This window comes from Suricata suricatta, chromosome 7, assembly GCF_006229205.1.
Source record: "Suricata suricatta isolate VVHF042 chromosome 7, meerkat_22Aug2017_6uvM2_HiC, whole genome shotgun sequence".
Lineage (NCBI taxonomy): Eukaryota > Metazoa > Chordata > Mammalia > Carnivora > Herpestidae > Suricata > Suricata suricatta.
The window spans coordinates 1,686,142-1,701,842 of NC_043706.1; the positions used below are offsets into that span (position 1 = coordinate 1,686,142).

General features: G+C 50.8%; 1 protein-coding gene and 1 pseudogene across 1 annotated transcript; one reads left to right on the forward strand and one right to left on the reverse strand.

The window, feature by feature from the left end:
* Positions 1-5,498: 5,498 nt before the first annotated feature.
* LOC115296459 lies at positions 5,499-9,299 on the reverse strand (annotated as a pseudogene).
* Positions 9,300-9,659: 360 nt separating this feature from the next.
* On the forward strand, positions 9,660-12,319 carry LOC115296461 (zinc finger and SCAN domain-containing protein 31-like). The gene is given in 4 exon segments (XM_029944917.1): positions 9,660-9,876; positions 9,923-10,056; positions 10,925-11,075; positions 11,409-12,319. Coding segments are annotated over 4 exon segments (1,161 nt in total). The 3' UTR covers positions 12,068-12,319.
* Positions 12,320-15,701: the final 3,382 nt, after the last annotated feature.

The following is a 15,701-nucleotide window of genomic DNA, read 5'->3' on the forward strand; positions in this document are numbered from 1 at the left end:
ACGCAAATCCCGGCGGCCCCCGCGGTAGCCAGGGACGCGCTGCGGTAGCCCTCGACTGTAGGTAGGGCTGGAGCCTCGGGGGGCGCGGAGTTGGGGTCGGGGCCGAGGAGCCTCCGTCGTCCTTCCCACCTGGCCTCTCCCGGCGGCCCCGCGCTGAAGTGGGCTCAGGGCGGGACCGCGCGTGGGGGGTTGGGCCTTTTCGGCTGGAGAGCCGCGGCAGGGCCTTCGGAGGGCTTCGGCCACGGGTGGAGCGTGGCCTGCCGGGCTGAGGGGTCACCTCAGGGAGGCCTGTCATACATGAAACCCGGCTGCTGTTCATACAGCTCCTACTCTCTCATGTCCTTTATAATCCACACTTCGTTTTCGTCAGTTGCTTACCGTCTCACCGCCTACTCACTTCCACCTGGTATGGGTATGAGCCCCCGAGGGCAGACATTCGTGTCTGTTTTTAACTCGTTAGTAAGAGATGCATATTGCCCCAGAACCGTGCCTGGCGGGAGTTAACAACTGTACGTATTGGCTGTTAGTATTCTGTTCACTATAGCATCTGGGACGCCTAACACGGGCCTGGTACATAGTAGGAACTCAGTGTTTCTCGAATGAATGAACGAATGAGGTTCTTGCTTAGAACCTTATGACAAAAGAAGGAAACATTTTCTGTGATTAGAAACGCTGTGTCAGTAAATGATTCTGAATAGGGAACTGAGCTGACCCTGGAGAGAGAGATTCGTAGTGCATAGAGGGTTCTAGAGCAACAGGGAAAAAAGGAGAACTAATTGTATATATGTATGTGTAATATAGACAGCAAAGAACCACATGGTCAGCAGTGACAGAAAGTGCTAATGTAATCATCTTTGATTCTCACCAGGCACTCTGAGTTATTTGATTATACTTAATTTTACCCAGCATCCAATTTCAGCACCACAAACATCAGTGGCCAAATGATGTTAGGTTACATTGGATTTTTCAAAGAAGACAGAGCTAAAAAAAAAAAAAAAGCACTCTGTTCCCTGGAAATACGCAGGTAGAAATTAAAATGTGAAATGAAAAGGAAAATGAAGTGTTTGTGATCTACCTCTTTGAGATGCTGTAGCATCCATGCTTCATTCTTAGGTTGTTTTTGTTTGCTGGGTATTTTTCCTGGTTGGTTGTTTCTGATTTTCTAGGAGTCGTTGGGACTTGATACAAGATCTGGGATATTTGCTGTTGGACTTGGAATGAGACAAATGGGATTAACAGTTTTCTGTTTTCTGACATTTTAGCTACTCCATCTTCATGTTCTTCACATTTTTATAGTGTCATTAGCCAAAGATGGAATTCAGCAGAGTCCTTAGTCACTTAAAATAACACATCTTTTAGGGAGGGTAGAAAGCCTTAATTATACAGGATTATAAAGGACATAACCTTTTCTATTAACAGAAATCCAGTTACTCTGAGGCATCCACTGAGTAACATAAGGGTTTAAAAATATATATATCAACTAGATTGTGCATATTCAAATAAGGAAGTATAATTTAGCCAAAGAATCAGTCCGTTATTAATATTATTTTAAATTTTCTGTCTCCAAAAATGTATATATTTGGAGGCCTGGATATCAACATGTTTTACTTTCTATCTCTGTATGGATACAACCTTCCCTAGAAGATGGCGTTCAGGGCAGAGGACATATCGTTGTTGGTGCCCCTTGTGGTCTTGTTTATTTGGTGTGTCTAAGTCTGACTATACATGCATATCTATCTCATAAGGAGAACCTTTTATGTATTTTTTTAGCTTCATTTGTTGCCTTTCAGTTTTATGGTGTCAACAATAGCCAAAACATGGAAAGAGCCTAAATGTGCATCAACTGACAAATGGATCAAGAAGATGTGGTATATATACACAATGGAGTACTACGTGGCAATGAGAAAGAATGAAATCTGGCCATTTGTGGCAACATGGATGGAACTCGAAGGTGTCACGCTAAGCAAAATAAGTCACACAGGGAAGGACAGATACCATGTTTGCACTCATAGGTCTAACAGGAAAACAGGAGAAACCTAATGGAGAACCAGGGGGAGGGGAAGAGGGAAAGAGAGTTGGGGAGAGAGAGGGACACAAAACTTGAGAAACTATTGAATACTGAAAATGAACTGAGGGTTGAAGGGAAAGGGGGAGGGAAGGGAAAAGAGGTGGTGGTGATGGTGGAGGGCACATATGGGGAAGAGCACTGGATGTTGTATGGAAATCAATTTGACAATAAAATATTATGGAAAAAAAATTGACATTTTATAGACGCAAATCATAATTGCAGTAGCAGTAGCGCACCTGACTAGAGGTGGGAGCTTTCCCTAAAATCACCTAACACCTAGTCCGTAGCCCCTAGCTGTCCTACAGGTGTCTTTTCCAATTGATTTGCACCAACTAGGATCCAGTTAAAGACCGTTCATTTCAAGTAGTTGTCTTTTAACATTAAAAAAAGTCCTGCCTTTCCCTTTGCTTCTCCCCGTCCATGCCTTGTTGATGGGAGGCCTTGCCAGACCTCTAGGAGGAGAGCACCCATATTTCTGGATTTGCCTGCGGTTCCTCTATTTACTAGTTGTTGCAACTGATTATGCTTTGGGTTTTATTTTACAACACAAGCAGTATATGATTTTTGTGATCTCTCTGTTGCTAATACATTGAAGCTAATAAAAATGCTCTTTTATGCTTTTCTCTCCTGTGTTTTAGTTCAGTTAAGGAACAAAGGGACACATGTGTTTGCTGCCTGACACATCATAGACACTTAGTATCTGTGAATTCTTTTATGGGTTACAACGAATGCTAGAAACTGAATATTGGGGGCACCTGGGCGGCTCAGTAGGTTGAGCGTCTGACTCTTGATTTCTATTCAGTTCATCATCTCTGGTTAGTGGAATTGAGCCCCAAGTCTGGCTCTTTGTTGACAGCATGGAGCCTACTTGGGATTCTCCCCTGCCCACTCTCCGCCTCTCTTTTTCTCTCAAGATAAAGAAATAAACTTGAAAAAAAAAATAAACTGAATATTGGATTTTGGATGAGTTCACCTACTTCCTCCAGGAGTCTCCCTGAACATACCTCCAAAATTATGGCTTGTATTTCACCAAATTGTAATTCTCTTCCCCTGAGCTATAAACTCTGGTGTAGACCCAGCTTTTAGCACAGCTCCATAAACATCTGTCCAAAGACTGAAGCATTTTTTTGTACAACAAAAATTAAGCAGTTTTGCTTTCAGGTGTATTTTTCAAAGTTAAATTAACTTGAAGAACACGGTAACATCATTCATAAGTGGAAGTCTTTCTAGAAGGATCCCATGCAACAGCCTCCATCCCGAGCCTTCTCTCAGCTCCGGGCTTTTCCGCTTCCACTTCGCTTCCACCTTCATTCCTTAAGCTCATTCACCATCTAGTAGCAGAACTTCTTAAAACATAAACCCAGTCTTCACTTCCCTTCTTAAAAGCCTAGCAAGACTTTTGCACTTTTGAAGTAAAATCCACGCTCCTGGGCCCTGCGTGATCTGGCTTTCTTGCCGGCCTACTTCTTTGCCACTCCTGACTCCTCTGTATCCGCTCCAGCCTCCTTTTGTGTGTGTGACCACACGTACCCTGCCTAGGGGCCGTTGAACGGTGTCACGTGCTCTTCCTGTCCCTCACCTCTGCTTTTTTGCATGGCTCACTCCTTTTCACTCTTATGGGGTCAATTTACATGTTTACTTCCCACTTTCCTGTCTGAATAGGTCCTGCATGTATTTGGTAACTCAGCGGTTGATTTTCCTTACAGTACTTCCCACAGCTATCATTATGTCATTTGCCGCCTTACTTTTGTCATTGTTACTGTTGCTTTTGTTTTGATCTTCATTTGGAATATAAGCCCCAGCAAAGCGGGCGGGCTCTGTCTTTTTTAGAATTATGTCTTTGGTGCCTCGCCTGGTGCATTGTTGGTGCTCCAGGAACATTTATGGAGTAAAATGAGTGAGGAAATGGCAGCATCTGTCCAGAACACAGTCAGGAATGGACATCAGAAGAAATCAAATAGGAAAACTTTGAGTGTGTAACAAAAACGGCACCAAATCTATTCACTATATTTTAAAAATCCAAGTGTGTTAAACAGTTGTCAAAATTCAGTGTCTTGTGACTGAAATGCAGGTGGAACTGAGCCCCCCATCCTGGCTGGCTGCTGGCAGGGGACTGGTCTCTGCTTCCTTTACATGTAGCTCCTTCCTCCAGTGACAGACTAGCACATGTGTGTCAGATCCTCCTCATGCTTCAAACTTGTGGCTTCCTCATCTGCTACCAGCCAGGGAATACTCTACTTCTATTTTTTTTCTTTTACAGTTTATTGTCAAATTGGTTTCCATATAATACCCAGTGCCCATTCCTCCAAGTGCCCTCCTCCATGCCCATCACTCCCCTTCTTCTCTCTCCCCCTGCCCCCCCCCCCAATAAGCCCTCAGTTTGTTCTCAGTGGGAATTCTCTACTTTTAAAGAGATCATGTAAGGGAGCGCCTGGCCCAGAAGGTTGAGTGTCTGACTCTTGATTTCAGCTCAGGTCATGATCCCAGCATTGTGGGATTGTGCTCCCTGCATTGGGCTACGCGTGGAGGCTGCTCAACATTCTCTTTCTTTCCCTCTATCCCCTCTCCTACTCACACACTCTCTTGCTCCCTCTCTCCATAAAATAAAATTAGGGGTGCCTGGGTGGCTCAGTCGGTTAAAACAGCCAACTTCGGCTCAGGTCATGATCTCATGGTTTGTGAGTTTGAACCTCGCTTCAGGCTCTGTGCTGATAGTCTGAGCCTGGAACCTGCCTCAAATTCTGCATCTCCCTCTCTCTCTGGCCCTCCCCTGCTCAGACTTTGTCTCTCTTTCTCTCAAAAATAAATAAATATTAACAATTTTTTAATTTAAGACTTTATTTTATTCAGCAAAATCACTTATTTACACAATGGGGAATGCTGGTTTGATTTTGTCAATGAAATAAAAACAAATGAACAGAGACAATACTGAACTGGATATAGACTCTGCGCCAGAGCTGACCAGCAGTTTCCTTACCTGTATCGGGAGCGTCAAGGACACCGGTTTAACAATACCCCACACGGGTTCAGTGACACCCTGGGGGGCGGGGGGGGGCTTCCAACGCAATTACCAACTTTTTTTTTTTATAAATATATAAAAAAACAAAAAGTCAGCAAAACCAGTATTATGATGTAATAGACAGAGTATAACTCTGAAGTCAATGGGTCAGTAAAAACCTTATCAGACCATCCAGCTGACAGTGATGTGCTCCTCTTCAGACCACTAAAACAGAATCCAAACAGGTGAAAAATAGATCAGTTTTTAGGAGACAACAATGATCTGATAAGGATTTGACTTAATGGAAGTTAAGGGGGGAAAAGGAATGCAGAGCATAGCCCCTATTAGAACAAGCTAACTTTTCCAGATTTTCCAAATTAAAAAAACAAACAAACAAACAAAAAACCCCAAAAAACCACTTCAACATGAAGCTACCATACAAAGTTTTTTCCATTTTTCTTTGTAAAAAGTTCAGAGTTTGCAGTTCAATCCTGGGATTTCAGTGAGAAGGACAGTTTGGGCCTGGACTTGCCCTTGCCCAGGATAATTTTTTGTTCTTCTTTTTGTTGACGTTGTCGCTCTTGCTCTAGTTTCATCCTTTCCTCGTGAATCTTTCTTTGTTCTTCAACAATCCTCAGCTGTTCTTCAGCCAGTTTGGCTTGTGCCTCTGCAATTTTCCGGTTATTCTCTTCCAGTATTCGCTCTAGCTCCTCACGTTTTGCGCGTTCTTCCTCCTCTCTGGCTTTTTGTGCTGCAAGCTCAGCTTGTCTCTGTCGCTGCAGTTCTTCGAGCAACTGCTCTTCCATGATGCGCTTGGCTTCCTCCACCCTTCGGAGCACTTCCCGCTCAATTTCATCCTTCCTTTTCTCCAGTTCTTCCTCTACCCTCTTTGCCACTAATTCTTCCACTCTTCGGGCCGTTTCTTCCTCGATGAGTTTTTCTTCTATTTCCTGCTGCCGAATTTTTCGCTGCCGCTCGAACTCCGCTTTCTCCTCCTCCTCCTCCCGCTTCTGCTTCTCGGCCAGGCTGCTGCGCCCGAAGGTGTCGATGCGGTCGGGCGGGGACGAGGCGCGCTCCCGGTCCCGCTCGCGCCCGGACACGGCCGTGTTGGTGGAGCGCGAGCGGGACCGCGACTCCCGCCGCCGGTTCCGTTTACTCTCCCGGGACTTGGAGCGCTTCCACACGGCTCCTTGTCCCGCGACCGCGACCGGCTCCGCTTCTTGTGTTTGCTGCTCTTGGTGTGTTTGGAGCGGGACGAGACCGGCCCATCCTTCCGGGCGACGCTGTGACTAACCGCTGGCCTGGGGCCCCGCACGCGTCCCGCGGCCCTGGCTTCCGCCTCTGGACGCGGGCTGGTCGTCCTGTCGGGGCCTGGGGAAGGAAGGCTCTCGGCCAGCCGACTTTATACCGCTCTCTGAGGCCAACGGCCGCCGCGAAGGCCGCCTCCAGCGACCACAATTTTTTTCTTTAAATAAAATTTAGAAAATTAAATTTAAAAATTAAAAAATTCTATACGTAGTTTAGCACCACCTAGAGATCTATCGCTCTATTATAAGGTCCACTAATTATGTTGCTGTGAGAACTGGGGAGACCCCCTGGCCCTGAGGCTTTCCCCTAGCCATCCCAGAGATGTCACCAAAGAGTCTTGGTCACATAAAGAATTCAATGACAGGGGCACCTGGGTGGCTCAGTTGGTTAAGCGTCCCAGTTCAGCTAATACCATGATTTCATGGTTCGTGAGTTTGAGCTGACAGTTCGGAGCCTGGAGCCTGCTTCAGGTTCTGCATCTCCCTCTCTTTTTGCCCTCCCCCACTCGTTCTCTCTCTCTCTCTTTCTCAAAAATGAATAAACATTAAAGAAAATTTTTTTAACTCCTTCCATTTGTTCATCAGATGTGTCTTAGAGACCTGCTTCCTCCTAGGAAATCAGAGGACACCAAATTGTATGTAATTGAATCAGGCACTTAATTGAATAAATCAGGTAAGTAAAACATTGAGGAAAGTTCCATCCATAATTTTGTGGCAAATGTAGACTTGTACGTCCTCTAGGCATTCTGTCGGAATAGGTGTTTGGGACCTGTCGCGGCTTGGGACTTGGTTGGGTGTGGGGAGGGGCCTGGGAGCCCCGGGCTAAGGCAACCCGCAGACAGCTCCCAGGCGCTGGGGTGGGGGGGGTGGGGGGTGGTATGGGGAGAGGAGAAAGAGGGTGTTTCCCATTCTGGCCCTTCTTCGCTTCCCTTGCCACGGCTTGATGAAGTGAAATGGGAACGTTCAGTTATCGGTCCACAGACCTCCGGCTGGGGGTTTGCCTGCGTTCCTGTGGGGCTTCTTGGCAGCACTGAGCATAATCACAGAGCAGTTGTCCTTGTAAACGTGACCCGTGGTAAGCCACGCTGTTAATAATCATGCAGATACATACAAGTCCATAGGTAGAAATTCGACTGAAGACACAAAACCTGATACTCAGACGCTGCAGTAAAGAGAAAAACAGTGCAGCTGGCCGAGGATGTTGGCAAAGGATAAGCGCCACGGCCTTTGTGACCTTCCACGTTCTCATCACTGTAGCATCATGTATGTGACTATTGCACTAGCGTCTGTCTCTCCCACCGTAAATGCCATAAAGGCAAGGGCCAGGTCTGTCTCCTCTCCCTGCTCTGACCTGAGTGCCCGCACTATGCCACGCATCTCGTCAGCACATGTATTTGAATGAATGGGGTACATAGATTTTCCCACAATAAAGTATAACTGGAAAACTCGTAAGTTGTCTCAGGCATTGATAATTCTATTTTTTAAATTTTCTTAATGGTTTTTATTTATTTTTGAGATACAGAGACAGTGCGAGCAGGGGAGGGTCAAAGAGAGAGGGAGACACAGAATCTGAAGCAGGCTCCATGCTCTGAGCTAGCTGTCAGCACAGAACCCAATGCGGGGCTCAAACTCATGAATCACGAGATCATGACCTGAGCCAAAGTCAGCCACTTAACCGACTGAGCCACCCAGACACCCCATGTTTATTTATTTTTGAGAGAGAGAGAGAGTGAGGGAGGGGCAAAGAGAGAATCAGAAGCAGGCTCCAGGCTTTGAGTTGTCAGCACAGGGCCTGATGCAGGGCTTGAACTCATGAAGCGCAAGATCATGACCTGAGCTGAAGCCAGATGCTTACCTGACTGAGCCACCCAGTCGCCCTGATAATTTTCTTAACATGGGGCTGAGGCCAGGGATAAAATTCAAATGCTGCCACCAAAGTAAACTGTCGGTGTGACCCCATGCGGCCTCCTGGCTCACAGTCCGCTACCCTGCAACATGTTCCCACTGTTTCCTCCCTGAGTCTTCCTCCGTCTTTCTAAATATAGATCTGATGCTGTGACAGCGCCATGAGAGCTTCGCCGCCCCTCAGCTTCCTGCTCGAGAGTCTAAACACCCAGCCTAGAGTTCAAGGCCGTTTTCTTTTCCAGCGCAGTGCATCCTTCCCATCTTCCCACGCATCCTCCACCCATGCGCAGTGATCCGTAGTCCATCCACCAGGACCCCCCACCAGTCCCGAGATCTTCTGTGTCCTTAGGTAGCTTGGGTCCTGTTGCCCACCCCCCCATCACCCTTTCCTTGCCTGACAAATTCCTGTTTGTTATTTTAGGCCTAAGTAAATGCATTTGCCCCTAAGCCATGAATTTTCACGGCTCCGTGCCCAGTCAGAATCACCTTGTCCTACTCTGCTTTCTGGGTATCTGGTTGAATCCTCTGTCATAGCACTCATCATCTGATGTGTGTCCTGTTCTTTACCTGATGCTGCTGTGTATTGACTGTCTAGCAGGTCTTTAAGTCACTACTATTTATTTTTTGTTTGTTTTCTTGCAATAAGTATTTCAAATGGTATAAAAATCAGGAAAAGTAGAGTATTCTGTGTAAAGGAAATTTCCCTTATTCTTCTTCTGCACTTACCTGCTTCCCGCCCAAGTGCCAGCCCCCTGTTTCAGTTTTTCGTTGCCATGGTAACATGGAGTAACCACCACGGGACTCTGGTGGCCTGCAGCGTAAACATGATTCGGCACCTGAAGCTGGGGGTTCAGCTGAGGGGCCAGGCCTTCCCGTGTCTCTGCAGCGAGCTGGGGCCCGCCGAGCAGCCCCGCAGCCGGTCCAGGCTCACTCACACAGCCCGGCCGCTGCACGTCCCCGGATCGGGAGGGCGCGGGCCTCTGTCATCGGGGAGCCGGTGGGGCCGGCGCCTCGCAGTCATGGAGGGCGTGCCCACCAGCTGCGTCACACAAGTTCTTCCCGAGCCTTCGCTTGTGCCGCACTGGCTGATGTCACCCTGGCCAAATCCAGTCACATGGTTGAGTGCAGCCTCACAGTGGGAAGATACTGGAAAGAGTGGAGAAGCAGGACAGTTATCTGCCACGTGCTTTTCTCCAGATTCTAGACAAAGGTAAGTAAAGCCCCAGACGTACTGGTATGAACATAAATGCTTGCACGATACTCATTGTTCCTGTCTGTACTTTTTTCCCAGGCATGTTTTCACTTCCATGAAAACATCAGGTTTTATCGTCAGGTGTGTGCCCTTCCCGTCCCCCAGGCTGGAGGGAGCCTTCTGAGCAGGATGGCTTTGGCAGAGGCTCAGGCGGGACCTCGGGCTGTGAAGGTAGAGGGCCCTTCCTGGGACCAGGAGACTTTCCTTCCAGAGAGCGGCTTTTCTCCTCAGGAGGCCTCCTGCCAACTTTTCAGGCGCTTCTGCTACCAGGAGACCCCTGGACCCAGGGGGGCGCTGCGCCGGCTCCGCGAGCTGTGCGGCCAGTGGCTGCGGCCCGAGACGCGTTGCAAGGAGCAGATCCTGGAGCCGCTGGTGCTGGAGCAGTTCCTGACCATCCTGCCCGCGGAGCTCCAGGCCCGGGCGCGGGAGCAGCACCGGAGAGCGGGGAGCAGCACCCGGAGAGCAGGGAGCAGGCGGTGCCGCGCTGGAGGACCTGGACAGGGAGCTGGACGAGCCGGGAGAGCAGGTGAGAGCCGGAAGATGGGGTCCCAGACACCGTGTGCTGAACGGTGGGTGACGTGGGGGACGCAGGCCGGTTGGCTGCAGCCGGTTCTCAGTTGCTGTGTAACAGATGACCCCCGAGCTGCGATGGCGTAATCCTCGTGTTACCTCACAGACTCTGTGTGTCTGGATTTAGGGAGCTGCTCAGGAGGGTCTCTCCTGGGGCTGCAGTGGAGATTTTTTCTGAGCGGGGATTCTCTTTTTACCAGTCCTGTGAGGCTGGGGTGATCTAGGCCACTCTCCTTAGGTGGAGAGGGAAACTGAGGCACAGAGCCACAGGCCCCCCATTAGTCCCCATCACCCAGAGCCCACACATAGTGAGGTGAGGGGTAGCGCTGGGGCCGCTGGAGGGGGGGGCTGCAGGCCTGGAGCCTGTTTCGCCCCGTGCAGAAGGGCGCCCCCTCCTGGCCTGCCTGGGGCCGGTGGACCCACATCTGAGGCGGCTCCCCCACGGGTGCCGGTGGCGCCCCAGTTCCTTGCTGGTGTTGGCAGGAGGGCGTAGTCCTTTGTCACATGGATCTCTGCCTGGCTCACTGAGTGTCCTCGTACGTCAGCTGTCTTCCCCGAGACGGAGACGAGAGAGAGGGAGCACGAGGGAGCCCAGAGCTTTGTGCGGCTTGGTCGCAGCAGTCGTAGACCAGACCTCCCGAGTCACTCAGTGCAGCTCACGCTGGCGCCCAGGGAATCAGGTGGCAGCAGGGTCTGGACTCCGGGCCTGCCTGGTGCCAGTCCTCTGCGGAACGTCCCGATGGTTCCGTATGACTGCTGTCGTGTACCAGCCTGGGCTCCCGCGTGCCCGCCTTGTGAACCAAAATGTACCTGCCTGCCTCCAGGCCCCAGAGGACACCACCGGCCAGTCAGAAGCTCTGTCAGAGGATGGGGCGCATGCGACGGCCAAGCAGGGATCAAGAGCCATCCGGCTTCAGGCCACAGAGACACAGCTCAAATGTGACTCCCTTGGTCCCCACGAATTTGGGGAACCAGGTAAGGACTTCGATGGGTCCACTTGGGGTCTCTGGTGGCGCTGTGTAGGGTAGGAGTTAAGACCGTGAAGGCACGGGTCAGAGTGCCTGGTGGTAGTTTAAGTACGGCCGGTTAGCAGCTCTGTGACACTGGGCCGGCCAGGTGGCCACCCCGCACCTCAGGTTCCCGCGTCCACGGGGCGGAAGTCATCACAGTCCTAGAGCCCTAGGGGGAGTTAGTGAGTGCGTGTGTGTCAAAGAGGTGGAACAGTGCCTGCTCACACACGTCCTATCCGGAGCCTTCTGTTCCTCAGTCCGTCAGTTCTGTGTCCTGAGAAGGTGTGTGTGTTGACAGGCTCTTCGACGCCCCGCCCGTGTCTGCGCTGTTCCATAAAGGACAGAGAGGTGACGTTGTTCGGTGCACTGGCTGTTCCAGGTGCTGACCTTGTACTGGAAAGCCAGGAGTTGGCGTCGCAGCAAGAAGTTTTGTAAGACATGGAACATTCTGGAAATAGTAGACTCCAAAGAGATGCTCCCCTCGACTCTGAGTGCAGAGAAGCTCGTAAGTGGGGGAGTGGCGCGGAGGGGCAGAGGGCGCGCGCTGGCGGAGAGCAGGCGCACCGGTGCGGAGAGTGCGGGAAGGGCTTTGCGCTCGGCTCCGTCCTGGGGCAGCACCGGGACCCACACCGGGGAGAGGCCGTCCGCCTGAGCGCGTACCTCGCGCAGCACCGGAGGATCCACGCCGGCGAGAAGCGCTACCGCTTCGGCGAGTGCGGCAAGGCCTTCAGCCAGAACGCGGGGCTCTTCCAGCACCTCTGCACCCACAGCGGGGAGAGGCCCTTCGAGTGCGGCCAGTGCGCCAAGCGCTTCAGCTGGCGGACGCTGCTCCGCAAGCACCGGAGGAGCTACACCGGGGAGGGGCCGTTCGCCTGCACCGAGTGCGGGCCAGCCTTCGGGCACCACTGCAACCTCACCAGGCATTTCCGAATCCACACCATTGCCAAACTGGACTAACTCCCCGGAACCCCGGGCCCCTAAGTGGGGCCATCTTGGAAAGTCGGCTTTCCAAGTGGCTTATTTTGTTTTTACCAAATTTATTTTGCTCTGGAGTGAGTAGCTTGTCTGCAGACTGGGTGCCGGGGTCTCGCTGGTGGACAACTGCGATGTGGGCAGTTCCGGGCAGCCCCCTTCTTCCCTGTCCGTTGGTTCATTTCTAATGATCTCCAGGAAAACAGACCAAGATCACCTGGAAATAAATCGCTGTGGAGGGGCTGTTCTCGAGTGATACTGAATACTGAACAATTCTGAAAAACTGGGAGCTGTGTATACTTGTTAACGATTGGGCAAATTCAAAGGATATTAAGATGAGATGCTTTTTTTTTTCCTGTAAAAGTTACGTTTTAAGCACACTTAAGGGTTTGGGAATAAGAATCAGTGCCGTGGTCTCCCCGGGAACGTGGTAGAGGATCATCAGAGGGGGTGTCGTTCTAAGCAGCCTTATCCTTAGTGGGTTTCCAGCCTACCTTGTCCATAATCGCGGCCCGCTTGTTCTGGGATGCTGCCAGGACAGGTCTCTGACCCTCCCGCAGAGGGCCCTGACTTCTTCTTGGCTGATCTCCAAGCATCCTGTTAGGATCTAAGCAGCTGCTACTGTAAGTTTCTTTAATGTTTGTGGAAAAAACATTTAAAGACCCAATTTCCAAATATCTCCCTTTTATTAAAACAAATCTAATCATAAGATAGCATTATAATTCATGGATATATTAATAGCTTACTCTCTATTTTCTAGTTAGAATATGGCGGGTTGTATCCAAAGATACCAAAAGCTACAGCAACAAACCAACCAAATGAAGCCCAGGGTGTGTCTGTGAGTGTTGGCCCTCCCTAAAGTTGGGGCTTTACTGACTGAACCAAATGGCGTCCTAGTTTCTGATTCTTAGTCTTCTTGCTGGCTTTCTGTATTGGTGCACACAGGACACCAATCCAGACACGCCAAGAAGAACTCCGCTTGGGCCATCTGATACTCGGGTTTTCCTTACAGTTTCCTGTTAGTAAGGACTTGCAGGTATAGGCTCATATGTATTGTCCATATAGCCTGCCAGGGTCCCCTAGGGGTGCAAGGTGGTTTTCCAGCATTTCCTGAAACACAGTCCTGGTTCTTTTTAGTTTATTTTCTATTTTATTATAATTTTTTAACGTTTATTTTTGAGAGAGCACAATTAGAGGAAAGGCAGAGAAAGAGAGAAACACAGAATCAGAAGCAGTCTTCAGGCTCTGAGCTGTCAGCACAGAGCCCAATACAAGGCTCGAACTCAGAACCTTGAGATCATGACCTAAGCTGAAGTCTGATGCTCAACCCACTGAGCCACTTGGGTGCCCCTAATTTGTTTTATTTTTAGACTAAGGCTTGAATAAGATCTAAGAATATTAAAAGTGGTAGAGAGGTTGCCGCCTGTGAATGTCACTTCTAAACGGCCATGGTACGCTCCCATGTGCCCCTCAGCAAGGCCTACGACCGTAGGGGGGCTCAGAGCACTGGATGATCTAGTCCTCATGTAGGTGTCTGCCCCTGGAAAAACCACTCATGAATTACCTTCTGAGACCGGAAGTTCCTATGGGAGCACTAGATCTCCAGGGCGAGTCTCAGACACTTCTGCTAGGCTTTCAGTCACCTGAAAGCACCATTTGGTGGGAAGGAGCAAGAGTCCCTTCTTCTGAACTGAGTGATTCAGTCTCACTTTTCTGGCCAGAAAATTTTATTGAAGCCTTATATTAATAACATCAGTTAGTATAATGCCAAATTAAGACAGCCAGTCCATAAACTTCATCCTCTGGGTTATTCCCACTCAGAGAACATAACCTCTAACCTTTGACAGCTCAAATAAAAGGCCCATCAACTCAAAGTGAGAAGGCCTGGAGAGCAGGAGAACTCACCAGATACACCTGGGAGGGGCCGCGAAGTCAGGGTATAAAGGGCCCACGCTGGTAGCCAGTGCTGATTTCCTGGGCACCCCCCGGGTTTCGGGCAAGTTGCTCTGGGCTCCTACCAGCTACACAGAAATGTTGGCGTGGAATGAACGAACCTTTTAGAATTTCTTTTTTAAAACAAAGTTTTATTGGAGCCTGTAGGACAGCTGCCAGGGCTACACCATCTTCAAGAGGAGAGAGCTCTGGTAAGGGAACATTTGGTGTACATTTGGTGTCGGGGTATATATGTTTTTTAGATAAAAAGTTGCAAATCATTAGACAAAGGGGTTTCAGAGTTGTGTAACTGTTTTGGTATCTGCAGGGCCTTATGGCTTTAATCTTAGGCAACAGGGAAGGCGATTCCTTTTTCTTTTGTGTTCAGAATGAATGCTTTTTGGTAATTTTAACCAGGCAGAGGTACAATGTGTGTTCAGGGCAGAAATAGAGCCCCTGCTTTGACGTTTTGTCCAGTCGTTCTGACCTTGGTAAATGTTAAAGTATAGCTTCGCTGGGAGCCCAGGAGCAGGGCCCCCAAACATGAAAAGCTGAAAATTTCCTTTATTGGGGGAGTCACCAAGGTGTGCCTCCCAGCACAGGCATCAGGTGGGGCAAAGTTCCTAAGGGATGGAATGAGAACGGCTTTCCATCGGGCTTGCCTAATGCTCCTCACAGTCCCGGCAGAAGGCAGGGCATGGGTGTGCACCACGGGCCTTTATAATGGAGTAAAGTGGGCTCCGTGTCGGCTTGAAGATGTACTCGATGGAGGTTCACATTTGAGGCTGATTGACGCCCCATCTGGTGTTTTCAATTAAAAGGACTGGAAACTTTGTGCACCTGGAAAGCTGCTTGTTCCCTCCTCATCTATAAAGAGTAGGCGGCGCCTCACACACAGGCATCCGCGTAATTGCTGGGGGACTCGCAGTGTCCGGAGCACCCAGCCTTCAGGCGCGGGGAAAACGCGGAGCTGGGCGTGGGAGAAGGTCCGACGGCGGCGAGCTGCAGGTAAGGGGCGGGGAGAGGGGGGCTAGGAGGGGCGGGGATGAGGAGAATGGTAAAAAGTCGCGGCTGGGAGAGGATGGGTGGGGCAGGGGACGGGTGCGGGGTGAGGTTGGGAGGGGCGCGGAGCCGGTGGGGGGCTGGGAGGCACTGGGGGCCGGCGGCAGGCTCAGCGAAGTGCGCTGGTCCGTCAGACGCCGCCGGTGGTCGTTGCTCCGCAGCGGTGTGAGCGCGGACGCGTTCCGTCACGTCTCTGTGCCGTTGCGGGAAGGCTGGAGGCCGGGCGGGTGGGTGGACCGCTCCGCCGGGAGGACAGCAGGTGGAAAGCCCCAGTCCTGTGGCAGGGGAGAAGTGGGGTCGGGCCGGGCACTGGAAGGCTAGGGCCGGCCTGGTTTCCCACGGGAGGCCGTACTTGGCAGTGGGGCGTGGGGCACTTTTGACCCCCTCGCCTGTCCGCCTCGGGATCCTGGGCGAGAGCCCCGCCGCGGCCAGGTGGGCGCGGGTCTCGGCTCCGGGGTGACGGCACCGAACGCCACGGTGCGCGACTGCGGGCGGAGACGGTAGGAGACGGTGCGGCGCTGGGCTCCCAGCCGCGTCTGCGCCCCCGACACGCCCTCAGGGCGGCCTGGCCGCAATCCGGCCCCACGGCGCTCCTAGGGCTGAGGGCGCGCCGTGCGGGCTGCCC